Source organism: Rhinatrema bivittatum, chromosome 16, assembly GCF_901001135.1.
Source record: "Rhinatrema bivittatum chromosome 16, aRhiBiv1.1, whole genome shotgun sequence".
Lineage (NCBI taxonomy): Eukaryota > Metazoa > Chordata > Amphibia > Gymnophiona > Rhinatrematidae > Rhinatrema > Rhinatrema bivittatum.
In genome coordinates this window covers 1,005,054-1,025,275 of record NC_042630.1, presented here as the reverse complement: position 1 = coordinate 1,025,275, position 20,222 = coordinate 1,005,054, and the positions used below count along the sequence as shown (strand labels likewise).

General features: G+C 47.2%; 1 protein-coding gene across 5 annotated transcripts; it reads right to left on the bottom strand.

Moving 5' to 3' along the window:
* Positions 1-309: 309 nt before the first annotated feature.
* Positions 310-19,634, bottom strand: COPS7A (COP9 signalosome subunit 7A). Of its 5 annotated transcripts, none has more exons than XM_029580755.1 (8): positions 19,277-19,634; positions 16,752-16,947; positions 11,607-11,682; positions 10,684-10,772; positions 10,355-10,557; positions 5,103-5,208; positions 1,637-1,790; positions 310-618 (listed from the first exon to the last, which is right to left on the bottom strand). In XM_029580755.1, exons 2-7 carry the CDS (start codon positions 16,911-16,913, stop codon positions 1,644-1,646), a joined length of 783 nt encoding a protein of 260 aa, XP_029436615.1. In that variant the 5' UTR covers positions 16,914-16,947; positions 19,277-19,634; the 3' UTR covers positions 310-618; positions 1,637-1,643. The 5 variants fall into 5 exon arrangements, with proteins under 5 accessions (XP_029436615.1, XP_029436610.1, XP_029436613.1 ...); XM_029580750.1 differs by having other exon boundaries at positions 1,648-1,790; positions 19,277-19,633; XM_029580753.1 differs by lacking the exon at positions 19,277-19,634 and adding an exon at positions 19,110-19,220 and having other exon boundaries at positions 1,648-1,790.
* Positions 19,635-20,222: the final 588 nt, after the last annotated feature.

Sequence of the window (20,222 nt, the reverse complement as noted above, 5' to 3'; positions counted from 1 at the left end):
AGATGGACACCGCATGAAGCTGATAGGTAGCACATTTAAAACAAATCAGAAAAAGTATTTTTCACATAGCACACAATGAAACTGTGGAACTGGTTGCCAGAGGATGTGGTGAAAACAGTATAACTGGGTTTGAAAAGGATTTGAACAAATTCCTGGAGGAAAGTCCATCATTAGCCATATCGACCTGTAAGAAGGATTGGAGCTATTGTCTGGGATGCTACTGAGTACCTGTGAGCGGGGAGGGGGAGACAGACATCAGCAGACCCCATTCATTCTGACAATCACAGAAAGCAGAGTCGGACACTTGGGTAAAAGGTCGTGGGTCTATGTTTATTTATAGCAGTTACGCCCAATCCTATCTACAGCAAGAGCAGGGCCCAGGCTCCTCAAGCACTGGGAAAAGCTGGAGAGAGGGCGTCCGTCCGTCCGTCCGCATGCACCCTCGCCTCAGGGTATGGCTTATGGCTTATTGGGAGACTACAGGGGGGGGGGAGGGACAAACATGAGGCTGAGGCAGGGCAGGCTTCTCCCACTATCCCAGTGTCCCCCCATCCCCCCTCCCAGTTTATAGGACTATTTCAGCTGGACTTAGACCACATCTTTCCACTTCCTCGAAGTCTGCAACAAAACCAGGAGAGAGAGAGAGAGAGAGAGTCAGAAGCAGATGTTTCCCTGCAACCTTCAACTCCCTCCCCTCCCCAGCAGTACAGGCTCCCCTCCTGCACCCTCCCTCACAGCCTCTCCTCTCCTCCCACCTGGCACTCTCCACCTCCCTCACTTCCCTCTAGCACTCTCCTTGCAGCCTTTCCTCCCCTCCTCACTCTCACCCTGCAGCCTTTCCTCCCCTCCTCACTCTCTCTCTGCAGCCTTTCCTCCCCTCCTCACTCTCTCTTCACTCTCACCCTGCAGCCTTTCCTCCCCTCCTCTCACCCTGCAGCCTTTCCTCCCCTCCTCACTCTCTCTTCACTCTCTCCTTGCAGCCTTTCCTCCCCTCCTCTCACCCTGCAGCCTTTCCTCCCCTCCTCACTCTCTCTTCACTCTCTCCTTGCAGCCTTTCCTCCCCTCCTCACTCTCACCCTGCAGCCTTTCCTCCCCTCCTCACACCCTGCAGCCTTTCCTCCCCTCCTCACTCTCTCCCCACTCTCTCTCTGCAGCCTTTCCTCCCCTCCTCACTCTCTCCCTGCAGCCTTTCCTCCCCTCCTCACTCTCTCCCTGCAGCCTTTCCTCCCCTCCTCACTCTCTCCCCACTCTCTGCAGCCTTTCCTCCCCTCCTCACTCTCTCCCTGCAGCCTTTCCTCCCCTCCTCACTCTCTCCCCACTCTCTGCAGCCTTTCCTCCCCTCCTCACTCTCTCCCTGCAGCCTTTCCTCCCCTCCTCACTATCTCCCTGCAGCCTTTCCTCCCCTCCTCACTCTCTTCACTTTCACCCTGCAGCCTTTCCTCCCCTCCTCACTCTTACCCCACAGCCTTTCCTCCCCTCCATCTCTTCAATCACATCTTGTCCTTCCTCCCTCCTTCCCTATACACCGCCATCCCCTCACTCTTTGTAACCTGCTCTCATCTCCCTGTCCTGGTCCTCTATCCTGTCCCCTCCCCAACCTTTCTGGTCAGGATAGTGAATGGGTAAGGGCAGTCACCTGGTCCTTACCCTTTGCCCTTGGATGCCTTCTTGTTAGATTGCCGCTGGTTGGTGCCAGCTGGGGGCTCTCTCATCTCAGCTGCATGCTGCTCGGGGTCTTGAGATGCAGCAGCTGCTGTGGTCACTTTAATTGTCTTCTTTAGATTTGTTACCTGAGGAAAACCAGGACAGGTCTGAGTGACTCCATGTTGAAGGTCACACAATGAGAGATGGTGGCAGTGGTGGGATCAGAAATTTGATCTGCAGGTGTCACACCTGAGAGATGCCATGCTGAAGATCACACAGTGAGAATTGGTGGTAGAAGTGGGATTCGGACTAGTCTTCAGGTGACATTGCTCTGAGGATTTACCCCTCACTCCCCACCACCAAGAATTCTCTGTGCCTGTCCCAGGCTTTATCCCCCACAGCTAAGGATCCTTTGTTCTTATTCCAGGCTTTACCCCTCACTCCCCCACAGCTAAGGATCCTCTGTGCTTATCCCAGGCTTTACCCCTCACTCCCCCACAGCTAAGGATCCTCTGTGCTTATCCCAGGCTTTACCCCTCACTGCCCCACAGCTAAGGATCCTCTGTGCTTATCCCAGGCTTTACCTCTCACTCCCTCACAGCTAAGGATCCTCTGTGCTTATCCCAGGCTTTACCCCTCACTCCTCCACAGCTAAGGATCCTCTGTGCTTATCCCAGGCTTTACCCCTCACTCCCCCCTCAGCTAAGGATCCTCTGTGCTTCTCCCAGGCTTTACCCCTCACTCCCTCACAGCTAAGGATCCTCTGTGCTTCTCCCAGGCTTTACCCCTCACTCCCTCCCACAGCTAAGGATCCTCTGTGCTTCTCCCAGGCTTTACCCCTCACTCCCTCCCACAGCTAAGGATCCTCTGTGCTTATCCCAGGCTTTACCCCTCACTCCCCCACAGCTAAGGATCCTCTGTGCTTATCCCAGGCTTTACCTCTCACTCCCCCCACAGCTAAGGATCCTCTGTGCTTATCCCAGGCTTTACCTCTCACTCCCCCCACAGCTAAGGATCCTCTGTGCTTATCCCAGGCTTTACCTCTCACTCCCCCCCACAGCTAAGGATCCTCTGTGCTTATCCCAGGCTTTACCTCTCACTCCCCCCACAGCTAAGGATCCTCTGTGCTTATCCCAGGCTTTACCTCTCACTCCCTCCCACAGCTAAGGATCCTCTGTGCTTATCCCAGGCTTTACCTCTCACTCCCCCCACAGCTAAGGATCCTCTGTGCTTATCCCAGGCTTTACCTCTCACTCCCCCCACAGCTAAGGATCCTCTGTGCTTATCCCAGGCTTTCTTAAACACGATCGTCATTTGCCTCCCCTGTGAGATCATTTCATGTGCTCAGCATTCTTTCCAGGAAGAAATATTTACCAATGTTGCCCCCTTGGAATCTCATATCATGAGCTCTTGTTCTAGAACATTCTTTCTTCTGAAAGAAGCTTGTTTTCTGAGCCTTTTAGATACCTTTGAGGTATTTGAAGGCCAGTACTGTATCCCGCACTGTCCTATGGGGTAAACTTATTTAGTTCTTTGATCAGTGCATAGGTCCATTCTCTGGCCCAACTCAAGCTATTAATTTGGAGTATGGTCCCCAGAACTGGGCACGATATTCTGGGTGAACTTTTACCAGCACTCTGAGCAGAGGGTTTATTGTGTTTTTCTGCTCATTTCACTTCATGCCTCTGCACCCAGACACCCGCTGGCTCTGGCCATTGTTTTGCTACCATGAGTTCCTCAGACACTTTCTCCCAGTTGGTGCCCATCCGTATCTCCTCCTCCATCGTGGACCAGCCCCTCAGATTTCTGCACTGAAATTTGAGCATCCTTACATCAGCCTTTGTTCTGCACACCATCATCTTCAAAAAGGCCAACATTTCTTCCAATCTGCAGCAATAGCGTGCGCAACAGTGAAGAGCATGAGGCAGCACTCTCTCCTCACAGTGACTTCCATTGTCCTCCACCTCAGGACTGGCTCCCAGGCTGCTCAGTTTACGTATGAACCTCCTCGCAATTAACACAATCTCCCCCTGCTAAAACTAGATCACACATCCCGCTGGAACGCCTCTGTGCCAGACGCATCCCATCCAGTCACATAACTCTGCCCATTTTCAGCTGTAGTTGCTCCATGCAAATGCTTCGTTGTCAGGAGCTGCACATGATGGGGGGTGAGAGACTGATGTGCACGGAGAGAGACCTCGGGGTGATAGCGTCTGATAATCTGAAGGTGCTGAAGCAATGCAACAAGGCACTAACCAGGGCCAGAGCAATGCTGATTTGTATAGAGAGAGGCATCACCAGCAGGAAAAGGGAAGTGATGATCCCCTTGTACAGGTCCTTGTGAGGCCTCACCAGGAGGATTGTGTTCAGTCCTGGAGCCCGTATCTCCGAAGGGCCAGAGCCAGGATGGAAGCAGCCAGAAAAGGGCGACCAAAATGGTGTGGGGTCTACATGAAAAGCCTTATGAGATGAGGCTGAAGGATCTGACTCTGTGCACCCTGGAGGAAAGGAGGAGCAGGGGGGATAGGATACAGACCTTCAGATACCTTGAAAGTATTAATGACGCACAGAAATCAAACCTTTTCTAGTGGAAAAGAAGCTGTAGCACTAGAGGTCATGATACAAAGCTCCAAGCTGGCAGAGTCGGGACGTGGACTGCCCTCCTGGAAGAGGTGATAACAGGAACAGAATCGTACGAGGCATGGGATAAGCACAGAGGACGTTTAGTGAAACTTTTCTTTGTAGTAGTAACACATTCAAGGGATCTTACAGTAAACGTATGAGGCAGGGTAGGAGCAGACTGATTGCGGCCTCTGAACAATGCATGAAGGCAGAGAGAGAGAGAGGTCTGGCCTTCGTACCCTTAGGGTAACCTTCTCCAGTGACCACTGCACAAACAGATTTGTTTAGCACATTCCCACTTCCTCCTGAAAAAGCAGTCACCTCACTTTACCACTGCTGCTTCAGCTGTTTCAGACAATATTCTTTCTGCAATCCCTTCTACTGTTTAAATGTTAATCTTTTGGCCTTTACTATTTCAGCCACCTGCTCTGAAAACCTCTTACTTTTACTTACTTTCTTAACAAAGATTTGTATAATTTATTATAACTTTTGTTCTTTCTGCTACATACACTACGTGCGGAAGGCCACACAGTGAGAGATGGTGGCAGAGATGGGATTGGAAGCTGATTCTGCAGGTGTAAACCCTGACCTATCCCTCAGCATCTCCATATGAGGTCACAGCTGCACCCACAGTGAGAGATGGTGGCAGAGATGGGATTGAAAACTGATTCCGCAGGTGTAAACCCTGCCCTCTCCCTCAGCATATGTCATGACTGCACACACAGTGAGAGATGGTGGCAGTGATGGGATTGGAAGCTGATTCTGCAGGTGTAAACCCTGCCCTCTCCCTCAGCATCTCCATATTAAATCATGATTGCACTCAGTGGTCACCTCACCTCACTCTCAATCTGTTGGTTGATACTCAGCTGCTGCTCTTTCTGCTGATTAGCTCGACCGATCTGTTCCTCAATTCCAGAAAGCATTGCTTCACAACCCAAGCACCTGCCCGAAGGAGGGGGAGAGAGAGAGAAAATCAAAAACAAGACAGGGAGAGACTGACAACAAATAGACAGCCAGCAAGCATTGCTTCACAGCCCCTGGAAGGAGATGCAGAAGCTAAGGAGAAAAGAGAAAGAAAGAACAGAGTGAGACAGAGAGTGTACACCTTCACTAATACATTAAATACCCCTCATCCCTCTACCAATGAATGAGACAGATCAGGTAACGTTAGACTCGGTCTCATCCGACAGTCTGTGTACTAACAAGGCAGCCAATACTCTTAGAAACAGCAAGACTACCTGACGGAAAAATCATGCTGAACCCGTCTTACTGTGAAGATGGTGCTCTGTGGCAGCGGCGGCTGCAAGGGACGTTATTACTCTAAGTTTATCGAGTTTGCAATAAAGAACACCACGAAGTGGAAGCACATGGGAGGATTTCAGCACATCCAGCGTCCAATAAACGATATTCAGAAAAGACAAGAAACAAATAAACCCTGCGTCCTTCTGCAGATCATCCTTTCAAGTCCATGAAAGGCGAGTTTATTCTCTTGTAACATAACCAGTTCAGTGTATTTAAATCAGTCCTATAGGATCCTTCTGAGCCTTCTTCAGAAGAGATGACAGGGTAGGTGCATGTCAGCAGGTCCCCATCGCTACCATTTATATACATAACGTCCTCAAAAACACACAGCTTTACATTTAGAAAAAGCTTCTTTCTGAGCTCTCTAAGAGTGGCTATGGGGTGCCCTGGGAAAAGGATGTACAATGTACATGGGAAGAGCGTGAACTGCCAAGTCATCCCTCTCTGTGCAATTACCGGGACATTTCTTTAAAGTATATTCCTGATGCTACTACACCCCCTGTGGGGAATGCCAGGGAAGGAGGGTGGCATTGCTACAAAATTGTCCCGTTCTGGGATAAAGTGGCTTGATTCATTCTGGATATGAGAAATTTCCAATCGAGAAGGATCTGAAGGTCCCGTACAGGAGCCACTCAGCATGACGATAGGATTCGCATACAGAACTTATCAGCTGCGAAATGAGAAACAGCAGCACACGGGAAACATCAGAGCCAGAGACTGTGGGGAAGAGTTGGCTGCACTAAGACATCAAGTTATTCCTTCTTTATTTCAAACCTGCGAGAAGGATTCAAGCTCGAACTTCTTCAATTCTAAATTCATTAATTACTTTGGAGAGGGGATGGGGAGGGAACTCACTCCTGGGTGGGGATTAGATGATTGTATAGGATCGGTCTTTAAATTTGAAATACTTCAATAAAAAGTAAATTATTTTTTAAAAAAAAAGTAAAAGCCTTTCCGGTCAAACTCATGATGTCCTGCGTACGCTGCTTTCCGTCTCCGTCGTGTCCTGCGTACGCTGCTTTCCGTCTCTCGTCGTGTCCGGCCTACACTGCTTTCCGTCTCTCGTCGTGTCCTGCATACGCTGCTTTCCGTCTCTCGTCGTGTCCTGCATACGCTGCTTTCCGTCTCTCGTCTTGTCCTGCATACGCTGCTTTCCGTCTCTCATCTTGTCCTGCGTACGCTGCTTTCCGCTTCTCATGAGCACAGTGTAAGGGTCTCACTCACTTCTACTTAAGAACATAAGAAGCTGCCATACTGGGTCAGACCAAGGGTCCATTAAGCCCAGCATCCTGTTTCCAACAGTGGCCAATCCAGGCCACAAGAACCTGGCAAGTACCCAAAAACTAAGTCTATTCCACACAGTCCATATGTATTCCATGCATTAAGAAAAGTGGAAGGAAGGCAAAACGATTACCGTCATGGTTAAAAGGTGAGGTGAAAGAGGCTATTTTAGCCAAAAAAAACATCCTTCAAAAATTGGAAGAAGGATCCATCTGAAGAAAATAGGATAAAACATAAGCATTGTCAAGTTAAGTATAAAACATTGATAAGGCAGGCGAAGAGAGAATTTGAAATGAAGTTGGCCATAGAGGCAAAAACTCATAATAAAAACTTTTTAAAATATATCTGAAGCAAGAAACCTGTGAGGGAGTCGGTTGGACCATTAGATGACAGAGGGGTTAAAGGGGCTCTTAGGGAAGATAAGGCCATTGCAGAAAAACTAAATTAATTCGTTGCATCTGTGTTTGCTACTGAGGATGTTGTGGAGATACCATTTCCTGAGATGGGTTTCAGGGGTGATGAGTCAGAAGAATTGAACCAAATCTCTGTGAACCTGGAAGATGTAGTAGGCCAGATTGACAAACTAAAGAATAGCAAATCACCTGGACCAGATGGTATGCATCCTAGGGTACTGAAGGAACTCAAAAATGAAATTTCTGATCTATTACTTAAAATTTGTAACCTATCATTAAAATCATCCATTGTACCTGAAGACTGGAGGGTGGCTAATGTAACCCCAATATTTAAAAAAGGCTCGAGGGGTGATCGGGGTAACTATAGACCAGTGAGCCTGACTTCAGTGCCAGGAAAAATAGTGGAAACTATTCTCAAGATCAAAATCGTAGAGCGTATAGAAAGACATGATTTAATGGAACACAGTCAACATGGATTTACCCAGGGCAAGTCTTGCCTAACAAACCTTCTTCATTTTTTTGAAGGGGTTAATAAACATGTGGATAAAGTCAGAGAAAGATGGGGCTGGAAGGATCCTGTAGATGTAGTGTATTTGGATTTTCAGATGGCGTTTGACAAAGTCCCTCATTTATTTATTTAACATTTTTTGTATACCATTGCTCAGAGTCCATCGAAACTGTTCACAACAAATAAATAAATAAATACAATAAAAAAATTAAAAATATAATAAAAGCCTAGAGCTAACCTACATTACTAAAATACATTGTAAAATCTAAGGCTAGCATACATTACATCCATAACAAAATCATTAAACTAACATTATTCCCCTACTTTAAAACTCCTAATAACTAGATTCCTTCAGGCCTCATGAGAGGCTTCTAAGGAAATTAAAAGTCATGGGATAGGAGGTGATGTCCTTTCGTGGATTACAAACTGGCTAAAAAACAGGAAACAGAGAGTAGGATTAAATGGACAATTTTCTCAGTGGAAAAGGGTAAACAGTGGAGTGCCTCAGGGATCTGTACTTGGACCGGTGCTTTTCAATATATTTATAAATGATCTGGAAAGGAATACGACAAGTGAGGTTATCAAATTTGCGGTTGATACAAAGTTATTCAGAGTAGTTAAATCACAAGCAGATTGTGATATATTACAGGAGGACCTTGCAAGACTGGAAGATTGGGCATCCAAATGGCAGATGAAATTTAATGTGGACAAATGCAAGGTGATGCATATAAGGAAAAATAACCCTTGCTGTAGTTACACGATGTTAGGTTCCATATTAGGAGCTACCACCCAGGAAAGAGATCTAGGCGTCAAGGTGGATAATACTTTAAAATCGTCAGCTAAGTGTGCTGTGGCAGTCAAAAAAGCAAACAATGTTAGAAATTATTATGAAGGAAATAGTAATTAAAATGGAAAAGGTCATAATGCCTCTGTATCACTCCATGGTGAGACCGCACCTTGAATACTGTGTACAATTCTGGTCGTCGCATCTCAAAAAAGATATAATTGCGATGGAGAAGGTACAGAGAAGGGCAAGCAAAATGATAAGGGGAATGGAACAACTCCCCTATGAGGAAAGGCTGAAGAGGTTAGGGCTGTTCAGCTTGGAGAAGACACAGCTGAGGGGGGATATGATAGAGGTGTTTAAAATCATGAGAGGTCTTGAACGAGCAGGTGTGACTCGGTTATTTACACTTTCGAATAATAGAAGGACTAGGGGGCACTCCAAGAAGTTAAAAAGTAGCACATTTAAGACTAATCGGAGACAATTCTTTTTCACTCAATGCACAATAAAGTTCTGGAATTTGTTGCCAGAGGTGTGGTTAGTGCAGCTAGTGTAGCTGGGTTCAAAAAAGGTTTGGATAAGTTCTTGGAGGAGAAGTCCACTACCTGCTATTAATCAAGTTTACTTAGGGAATAGCCACTGCTATTAATTGCATCAGTAGCATGGGATTTTCTTGGTGTTTGGGTAATTGCCAGGTTCTGATGGCCTGGATTGGCCTCTGTTGGAAACAGGATGCTGGGCTTGATGGACCCTTGATCTGACCCAGCATGGCAATTTCTTATGTTCTTATGGTCTTAGCCACAGCTATTACTAGCAACAGTATTTTCTAAGTCAACTTAATAAATAGCAGGCAATGGACTTCTCCTCCAAGAACTTATCCAATCTTTTTTAAACGCAGCTACACTTGATTTCTCATTTGCTTCAGCGCCTGCCTTCAACGCTCTAACTGGATGAGAGTATCCTCTGTGCAATATCCTGTCTTGCATGTCCCCGATGGTCCTCTGATAGGTTGAGACCTACCTAGTAGATTTCCTTGGTAATATTTATCACTTCCTGAGCTTGCCATTTCAACATGTAATTTAAATATCCATCAATTGTTTGCATGCTATTGAAAAAGTGGAAAAAAACTGAAATGAAAAGCTCTCCTTCCAGAACGTCCCAGCCCCATCTTTCTCTGACTCTACATGACCTCCCCAGGTCTCTCCCAGCCCCATCTTTCTCTGACTCTAGATGACCTCCCCAGGTCCCTCCCAGCCCCATCTTTCTCTGACTCTAGATGACCTCCCCAGGTCCCTCCCAGCCCCATCTTTCTCTGACTCTAGATGGCCTCCCGAGGATCCTTCCAGCCCCATCTTTCTCTGACTCTAGATGACCTCCCAAGGTCCCTTCCAGCCCCATCTTTCTCTGACTCTAGATGACCTCCCAAGGTCCCTTCCAGCCCCATCTTTCTCTGACTCTAGATGACCTCCCGAGGTCCCTTCCAGCCCTATCTTTCTCTGACTCTAGATGATCTGCCCAGGGCCCCCTTCCAGCCCCATCTTTCCCCGACTCTACATGACCTCCAGAGGTCCCATCCAACCCCATCTTTCTCTGACTCTAGGTGACCTCATGAAGTCCCTCCCAGCCCCATCTTTCTTCAATTCTAGCTGATCTACTGAAAATCTTGTTCAGGCCCATCCTTTTCTGGTTCCACGTGATCTCCTTAAGACCCTTTCAGGCCTCTTCCTACGGTTCTACCCAACCCTATCTTTTCCTGATTCTGTAACACTCAATATCAGCACAGAGCCCAGCAATGCTCACCACTCCTGCAACGTGTGCACGATTGCACCCAGATCTGTACGGCGGATGTCCCGCCCAATGCTGTGATCCACCTCCAGTCTCTGGTTTCGCTGGTCCAAAGTGCCACGTACCACATCCGCATAGATGGCTTCAATGATGAGATCCTCCAGCTGGCGAACGTTTTTCAGCCGTAGTTCCTCCAAAAGGACAGCATACGGAATACACTATGAGCAGAGGGAATGAGAAGGGACGCAAGACAGGAACACGGAGAGCGAATACAGTTATGAACCCAGAGTGAGTAAGAGAAAAAAAAAAAAAAAAAAGAGAGACAGAGAGGTGAGACTGTTTACCTTGATCTTGGCTGCCAATGAGACTATGGAGAGATGCCTGAGCTTGTTCTTCTGTGCCTGGCTGAGGGAGGGAAGGCTGGAGGAGCCTGCTGCAGATCAGAGAAAATAGACAATATTTGTGAAAGCACAAGAGCTTAACCAGGTGGAGCAGGGAGAGGAGGAGATGTAGCAGATACCCAGGTAATCAGCCAGGAAGAGTGGGAGAGAGCGTACATGGACAACTGAAAGATCAAATGTTTGCCTATCTATCCACCCAACTAATTCCGCTTTACAGTCCCTTCCACTCCCTCAGAGATCCCAGGCTTTCTTGAATTCAGATACCATTTTTGTCTCTACCACCTTCATGGAAGACTGTTGCATCCATCCTCCACTCTCTCTGTAAAGAGCTATTTCCTAGGATTACTCCTGAGTCTGCCCCCTTTCACCCTCATCCCATGAGCCCTCGTTGTAGAGCCTCCTTTCCATTGATAGAGGCTCAGCTCCTGTGCCGGGAAACCTCTGAGATATCTGAATGTCTCTATCATCTCTCCCCTAAGTCTCTCCCCATGTGCTTTAGGATGAAGACCACTGACCATGTTAGTAGCCCCCTCTGGAGCGACTCCATCCTGTTTCTATCCTTTTGGAGGTGGGGTCTCCAGAACTGTACTCAGTATTCCCAGTGAGGTCTCACCAGGGTCCTTATACAGGGGCAATATCACCTCCCTATTCTGCTGACCAGTCCTCTCCCTATGCAGCCGAGCAGCTTTCTGGCTCTTACCATCGGTTCATCCACCTGTTTGGCCATCTTGAGATCATCAGATACGATTACTCCCCAGATCCCGCGCTTCTTTCATGCACATCAGAATTTCATCCCCTATACTGTACCACTCCCTTGGGTTTTCGCAGGCTAAATGCAGGGCAGGAGAACGAAGTGGAGCACATACCCAGGTAATCAGCGTAGGTTCCATAAGCAAAAACATTGAGCAGACGGTAGGTAGACGCGTGATCACCATTCGCCAACTGGGCAAAATCAAGAGAGAAATCGAGTTTAATTAAACACTAGATGGCAAGACAGAGAGAGAATACGCAACATCTTAAGAATCCTGGTATTCTCTCTCTTGTTCATCCATACTTCCTAATTTTATCATTACTACTACTGTTATGTACTTTACACCTTCATTTTTTTCACCACTTTATGTATTACACAGGCAACACGTGGACCAAACCGGCAAGTCAAGAAAGTTTCTTGAATCTGAGACAGAGAGCCAGTGAAACAGACACCCTGTAACTGTGCAAAACCAAGAGAGAGAACCTGTTCTTTATCGCCCTGCCAGATCAGTCCAGATGGACCGGCAGATGGAGACAGAAAAAGCTTTAAGCACTGACATAATCTGCACTATATAGCAAAACTCGTCAGTGTGGCTCTGGTGCAGCAGATGAAGAGGCAACTGCCTTGGACCAGGAAGAATCACGAGGAGGCCCAGAGCAGAGGGACAAATTTCAGGATGAGTGGATTCGGCTGTTCTTCACTTCCTTAGAAGAACTGGCACGTGAGCCAGTGGTGACAGCAACCTGAGCAGGCGGGACTGGTTCACGCCTCCCTTTCTTTCTGGCCTGAACACCTGCAGAACGTTCATATAAAATTAAAGGAGAATCCTCCCACGTTTAAGAGGCCTCAGACTGCAATGGGTTTTCCTCTGGCCCCACAGACACGAATCCGTTTTCTTCTATGGTAAATGGCGAAGGCAGGTTTCAGGGAGAGCAGAAGTCACAGCTGCTGTGGGAGCAGGCAGAAGGTGTTGAGCCCTTGGGACAAGCAGAGACTTTAGTGAGAATGGCAGCCAGGCCTTCTGTGCTATACATTGTGGCGCTTGCAGCCCCAGGCCATTCTTCCACGGAAGAGAATACTGAGGGGCTGAGGTCACTGCAGGGCTGTATCTAGGGTGAGATCAGATTTGAAACCTGACTCTGTCTCCATCTGCTGGCAGGGGAGCATAACTCATTGGTCCTGAGTCCATCTGTCTACACTAAGGAAAACAAAATTATCAGGTAAGTAATTTCTCTATTTCAGAAGACATTTGACAAAGTCCCTCATGAGACGCATCTAAGAAAACTAAAAAGTCATGGGATAGGAGGTGATGTCCTTTCGTGGGATTACAAATATATATAATATTGAAAAGCACCGGTCCAAGTATAGATCCCTGAGGCACTCCACTGTTTACCCTTTTCCACTGAGAAAATTGCCCATTTAATCTTACTCTCTGTTTCCTGTCTTTTAACCAGTTTGTAATCCACGAAAGGACATCGCCTCCTATCCCATGACTTTTTAGTTTTCTTAGAAGCCTCTCATGAGGAACTTTTTCAGAGTAGTTAAATCACAAGCAGATTGTGATAAATTGCAGGAAGACCTTGTGAGACTGGAAGATTGGGCATCCAAATGGCAGATGAAATTTAATGTGGATAAGTGCAAGGTGTTGCATATAGGGAAAAATATCCCTTGCTGTAGTTACACAATGTTAGGTTCCATATTAGGAGCTACCACCCAGGAAAAAGATCTAGGCATCATAGTGGATAATACATTGAAATCGTCAGCTCAGTGTGCTCCAGCAGTTTAAAATCACCCCAAACCACAAAATTCCTAGTATCTGTCTTAACAGAAAGAAATCAGAGTAGAAGGAGATATTCCAACACCCCGAGTATCTGTCCCAACAAGGGCTCAGCACAGGGCATAAGCTGTCCCGGTATCCATGAGAGATTCCTACACCCCGAGTATCTGTCCCAACAAGGGCTCAGCACATGGCGTAAGCTGTCCCGGTATCCATGAGAGATTCCTACACCCCGAGTATCTGTCCCAACAAGGGCTCAGCACATGGCGTAAGCTGTCCCGGTATCCATGAGAGATTCCTACACCCCGAGTATCTGTCCCAACAAGGGCTCAGCACATGGCGTAAGCTGTCCCGGTATCCATGAGAGATTCCTACACCCCGAGTATCTGTCCCAACAAGGGCTCAGCACAGGGCATAAGCTGTCCCGGTATCCATGAGAGATTCCTACACCCCGAGTATCTGTCCCAACAAGGGGTCAGCACAGGGCATAAGCTGTACCGGTATCCATGAGAGATTCCTACACCCCGAGTATCTGTCCCAACAAGGGGTCAGCACAGGGCATAAGCTGTACCGGTATCCATGAGAGATTCCTACACCCCGAGTATCTGTCCCAACAAGGGCTCAGCACACGGCGTAAGCTGTACCGGTATCCATGAGAGATTCCTACACCCCGAGTATCTGTCCCAACAAGGGCTCAGCACAGGGCATAAGCTGTACCGGTATCCATGAGAGATTCCTACACCCCGAGTATCTGTCCCAACAAGGGCTCAGCACATGGCGTAAGCTGTACCGGTATCCATGAGAGATTCCTACACCCCGAGTATCTGTCCCAACAAGGGCTCAGCACATGGCGTAAGCTGTACCGGTATCCATGAGAGATTCCTACACCCCGAGTATCTGTCCCAACAAGGGCTCAGCACAGGGCGTAAGCTGTACCGGTATCCATGAGAGATTCCTACACCCCGAGTATCTGTCCCAACAAGGGGTCAGCACATGGCGTAAGCTGTACCGGTATTCATGAGAGATTCCTACACCCCGAGTATCTGTCCCAACAAGGGCTCAGCACATGGCATAAGCTGTACCGGTATCCATGAGAGATTCCTACACCCCGAGTATCTGTCCCAACAAGGGCTCAGCACAGGGCATAAGCTGTACCGGTATCCATGAGAGATTCCTACACCCCGAGTATCTGTCCCAACAAGGGGTCAGCACACGGCGTAAGCTGTCCCGGTATCCATGAGAGATTCCTACACCCCGAGTATCTGTCCCAACAAGGGCTCAGCACACGGCGTAAGCTGTCCCGGTATCCATGAGAGATTCCTACACCCCGAGTATCTGTCCCAACAAGGGGTCAGCACACGGCGTAAGCTGTCCCGGTATCCATGAGAGATTCCTACACCCCGAGTATCTGTCCCAACAAGGGGTCAGCACATGGCGTAAGCTGTCCCGGTATCCATGAGAGATTCCTACACCCCAAGTATCTGTCCCAACAAGGGCTCAGCACAGGGCATAAGCTGTCCCGGTATCCATGAGAGATTCCTACACCCCGAGTATCTGTCCCAACAAGGGCTCAGCACAGGGCATAAGCTGTACCGGTATCCATGAGAGATTCCTACACCCCGAGTATCTGTCCCAACAAGGGCTCAGCACAGGGCATAAGCTGTACCGGTATCCATGAGAGATTCCTACACCCCGAGTATCTGTCCCAACAAGGGCTCAGCACATGGCATAAGCTGTACCGGTATCCATGAGAGATTCCTACACCCCGAGTATCTGTCCCAACAAGGGCTCAGCACACGGCATAAGCTGTCCCAGTATCCATGGGAGATTCAAAGAATTCTCAGTGACAATTACCCTCCCACCAACCCTTTGATTAGGTCTAAAATAAGAAAACAAACAAACAATAATAAGAAATCAATAGTTGGTTCAATAATACTGGGTAAATTTCTAAATGCCAAGACTCCCTTCTACATAAACCCATCAGGCTGCTCCTCTCTTAATCAATAATTGAAACAGTAATTTTTTTTTAATTGATTAGCTCTTAATAAGCAAAATATTGAGAAACAAATGATTCACACTTGCATCTGCATGTCCAGCTTGTAGGTAAACAAAGCAATGTGAAGAAAAACACTGAGAATCTCCCCCAGCCCAGAGATCACAAGAATAAAAAAAACCCAACTCAATGAAATCTCTAGCAAAAAAACAAAATGTAAAAACAAACTAAAGCCTTTGTCTTCAAATAAAGCTAAAGAAAATTACTGCGCACAAATCACACACAAAAATTAGACACCAGTCAGATATTCAGCGGTGCTGAATTCCACAATTCCGGACCCATCCCCAATGTTCTATACATCTCCATCCTCATAGGTATCTGTAACCAAGCCCCTCTGCTGCATGGAAGGGGCATCTTGGAAAATATCTAGTCCATAAACGCCCTGGTCCCTCGCCCTTGTAACGTCTGCCAGACTTGGCTAAGGATGTATTAAGAAGCTGGGCCTTTACTGGACTGAGGGTTCTCACACTGACACACATCACATGACTGTAACAACTTAAGTACAGAAGAAACAAACAACAGAGGTAGATTAGCTCAGGGACAGAGCTTTCTGTGTTGCTCTGTGATCAGTGCTTTCCCTCCCTCCAGTCACTCAGAGGCTTCAAAGAAAAGATAAGAAACACAGCAGTCTGTAATAGCAAGAGAGAGAGAGCCTGGTCTGAGTGTTGGGAAAATGCATATGTTCTCAAAACACGGTTTCAGAAGCACAGACAAAAAGGGTGCAAGTAACCGAGACAGGGAAGGGAGATGGCAGAGGGACACACAGCAAGAGAGAATCCTCACCGACAGAAACAACTCTGCTAGGCGCCTAATGATAAGAAATGTGTTTGCACTACATTACCATCATTGCAACTATTGCCTTTGCTATATCTGTGCTTTCTGCCTTGCCTTCTGGAACCCAACTTAGCATTAATGATAAACGCTGCTTATCCCGGTATTTACTATGCGCTGACTCAGAGTGTGAGACAAGTCCAGAACCTCCCCAGGAGCTAGTTAAGCTTTCAGGGACCTGCTGTTTGGTGTGCTGGGCAGAATGCTTGGAAGAAGTTTCAGTACTGTAACGCAGTTGTTTTTATTGTTGGTGCCCTGTGTTGTTCTTATTGGCCTATGAGGAATAGCAGACATCCCATGATCAGAGAAGAGGTTATGTTTTAAATTGTTAAGATTATTAGAATGTTTGAAAGCTCAGTTAGTTTTGACAGTAGCACACTAAAAGTTATTCTGCTGCACCAGACTATACAGTGAATATAATCAGCATGAAAGCTTTTTCTCTGTCTCCATCTGCTGGTAGGAGGACATAACCTTTTGACTGGTCTGGCAGAAGTCAAGGGAAAGAAACAAACAGGTAAGTTTAAAATTCATCCTTCACTAAAACACCGAATGAGAAGAGAGGCAGAAGCAGAGACAGATACATACACACACATGCTCACCTCTTTGACACTGGGCATATCCAGTAACTCTCCGAAGACATAGACCCCAGGGGCCTCTAGAACCTGGGATATGAGAGCTGCCAGTGCTGCTCCCTTTGCAGCCTTAGCCAGAAGTAGGAACTGCTCTTGATTCTGATTAGTCACCTTCAGCTCCATTGCCATGACATGGGGCCACGTATCCGAGGCCAGTCCTCAGCTAAGAAAAATAGCAATGGATGTTGTTATATATTTTTAATCACTTTGGCAAAACATGTACCAATTGTCAAGCCAATAAAGTTATTTGACTTTGTTACAAACACATTTTCAGCACGTATAGGGCAAATCTGTCACACCAAAAAGGCACTGCCAGGACCACACAGCGACAACCCTACCTATGAAAAGTCAGTCCCCTAGGGAACTCAAGCTTCCTGACACCATCTTAGCCCCCTGTCATTCCAATCCAGAGTAAAGATATTGCAGTCCCAATCCCTGAAGGCCTTAAACCCGCTCCGATGCCTTACTGGCAACCAATGGAGAGAAATTTTACCAGTAGGATATTTAAAAAATAACCCTGCACCTTATAAATCACCTTCTTTTGATGCACCAAAAACAAACCATTACAATACTCAAATCTGACTAATAGCCAAGGCATTAACAGCTTATTAAACAAAAGTAATGAGAGGTAAGGTCGCAAATGGCAGACTAGCCATAGCTTCCAGAAAGCTCTTTTCACCACCGCGACACTTGAAATTAAAAACAGAATTCATGATGACCCCCAAGTTTTTAAACTGATGCCTGGGGATGACTAGGACACCAGTCTGCGGCAGGAATCATTTTGGTGTGCCAAGCCATTAAACTTCAGTCTTGCTAGAGTTCAACTTTAGATTACTCTGCCACTTCCATCTGACTGTACCAGATAATTATCTAGTTTTAAAATTACTGAGACATGACCACATCCAAAAAGACAGAGATATTGTCCACATAAATGTAAAACACCACCAAATTTCTCATCACCACAAAGACAACACAAACATATTTTATATGATGGGAGAAAGAATAACCTTGGGGAACACACCAGTTTTCAAGGATTGGACAATTTTTCTCCATTCCTTATCCTTTACAACCCGATAGAAAAGACAATAATCACTTCTTGGGAATACCCTTAATCTCCAAGATTTCAGCTCATTCCAAAACAATCTTGGAATCTACCAAAGTCAATACAAATGAGATCCAACATAATCAAGAAAGCAATACACCTGCTACTGGGAAAAGAAAACACAGTAAAGATAACTACACGCTAGCAGAATACTGCACCTCAGTCATACACGAGGAACATGGCCAGATTCTCACTGATACAGAATATGGGACTACAAATTGGAGCTAGAAGCATGCAGACAAAAAATAAACTAGAAATCCAAAAAGGCCAGAACCAGCCATGCATTTCCCCTGCACTGTGCAAAATGCAAAGAGAGAAGAGGAAAATCACAGACTTCCCACAAAAGGAGCAGGAAAAACTGCCTCTAATCCTGGGGGGAAGAGGAGAAACAGCAGTGAGAGCAGCAAAGTCTGTGGGATCCTGCCCACCCCAGCCAGAACCGAGATCTGATCAGAGACAATCTGGATCAGCACTAGACCTAGGATCCGAGTAGAAATAATCTAAACCAGCACCAGAATCCCCGCAGAGACTGTGCAAGCTCCCACCATACCTGTATTTTTATAGCTGAATTAAAAAGACAGTCCTGACGCCACCGAGGTCAGGGGACGAACACAGCACAGCTACACATTTACTTTCTCCAGCCATGTACACAAACAACAGACAAGGCTCCTTTAACTGCCCCCAAGTGCACATGGACAAATGCCCATGGACAAATGCCCAGAAGTGCACATGGACAATCTGTCCATGTGCACTTCGGTGGCACATGGACAGATTGTCAGGCCCAGGCTTCAACAAAGCCCTGCAACTCCCGCCATAGGAGGGGCGACTGTCTTTACATAAGAGAGGGATAAACGATACAGCAAACAGGACATATAAGAGCGCTTGTATCGTGTGGCTGCGCGGATAGCACTCATCCCCTCGCCCGGCAGGACAATCTGTGCGCCTTCTGCCAAGTAATTCATGAAGTCGTTACATAATAACAAGGTACAGGCACAAAAGAAACAGCTACAATCGGAATAACAGTAACAAAGTCGCCTTTTCTCTTCCAGGGATGCTAACTCATGAAAACGATTTTACTGCCACTCTCTCACTACCAGGCCTATGGGTCCTGGACAGAGGGGCCACACTTTACCCCCACGTCCTCAGGCACAGGTGGCCCGTGCTCCACCCCCTCCACGAAGCCTGGCTACAGGGAGCTCCATGAATACAGAGGGAACCGAGACCTATCCTACAGGCCCACTCCTTTATGACATTTCGTTTCAATCCGAAATTCTTCGGGACCTGCCGCTTCTCGTTAAGTTTATTCACTGACAGAAGGCAAGGACACTGCCCCTGCCTCCACCCCCGACGGTGGATCCTGCAGGACACCTTGCAGGGGAGGAGTAATCACCTGCGCGCACCGCTTCCGCTCTGCTGTTCGTGCGCGGGACACTTCCGGGTCCTGACGTCACCACGGCGGCCACTTCCGTCTCGGCTGCGCAGCTACAGGCCACGCCTTTTGCTCGCTACCTCTGCTCGCTTTGTAGAGCACGGAGATGTTTCCGTTTCTTCAGTGTCACCAACGAGGCGACGATTAGCAGTTACTGCGACCTAAGCTTTGTAGGTGTAACTCAGGAAGTGGATTCGGATTCCTTAAGGCTAATGCTTGAATAAACCTGTTCGTCTGTGCCCTGATCCGGATAGGGCAAGGGCGCAGTCCCAGCAGCCGACGGCCATCTTTAAGAGGGGCAAGCCAGCGACCTCTAGCAGCCACGCCCGCTCCTGTCGGCCATTTTGTGAGGACTAGCGCAAATTTTTCTGTGACCTCACAGGTCACATGATAGGACCAAGCCTTCCGACCCTTCCCTTAGTTACCAGGAGCTGCCTTGGCAACCTCTGGGTGTCTGGACTTTAGAAGTGCAAGCCATTTGTCAAGATTTAGCATCCTAAGGGGCTTATTTACTAAGGATTTTCTCCCATTCTGTGTCTAAATTAGGCTCTAAGCTATATCTAGTGCTGAAAATCATAATTGCCTAACCTTTATCCCGCCCACCTATTCTTTAAGTGCTGGGAGAGGGAGACATTTTCATTTGAGCAAATCTTTATTTGGTTAGGCCCCAGTGCTTTTCAATCTCCACCCTTTAGTGTTTGAAATCTATTCTAAGCTCCTAACTTTTTCTCCCATCATAATTCAGACCCTGGAGCTGCCCCCTCTAAAATGTAGGCGTTCAGCCCCAGTGACGGGCCGATACAGTACAGTGCGCTCCAGCTCCGGCAGAACGCACTGTTAACCTGCATTTGGACGCGCGTTTTCGACGCGCTAGCTTTACACCTTATTTAGTAAGGGGTAATAGCGC

Coding starts and splice junctions, on each gene's coding strand:
- COPS7A (XM_029580750.1), bottom strand. CDS start 16,913: ATGGCAATGGAGCTGAAGGTGACTAATCAGAATCAAGAGCAGTTCCTA. Junction 10,558..10,683: donor CATTGGCAGCCAAGATCAAG/GTAAACAGTCTC, acceptor CTCTGCTCATAG/TGTATTCCGTATGCTGTCCT. Junction 5,209..10,354: donor GTGCACACGTTGCAGGAGTG/GTGAGCATTGCT, acceptor TCCTTCGGGCAG/GTGCTTGGGTTGTGAAGCAA.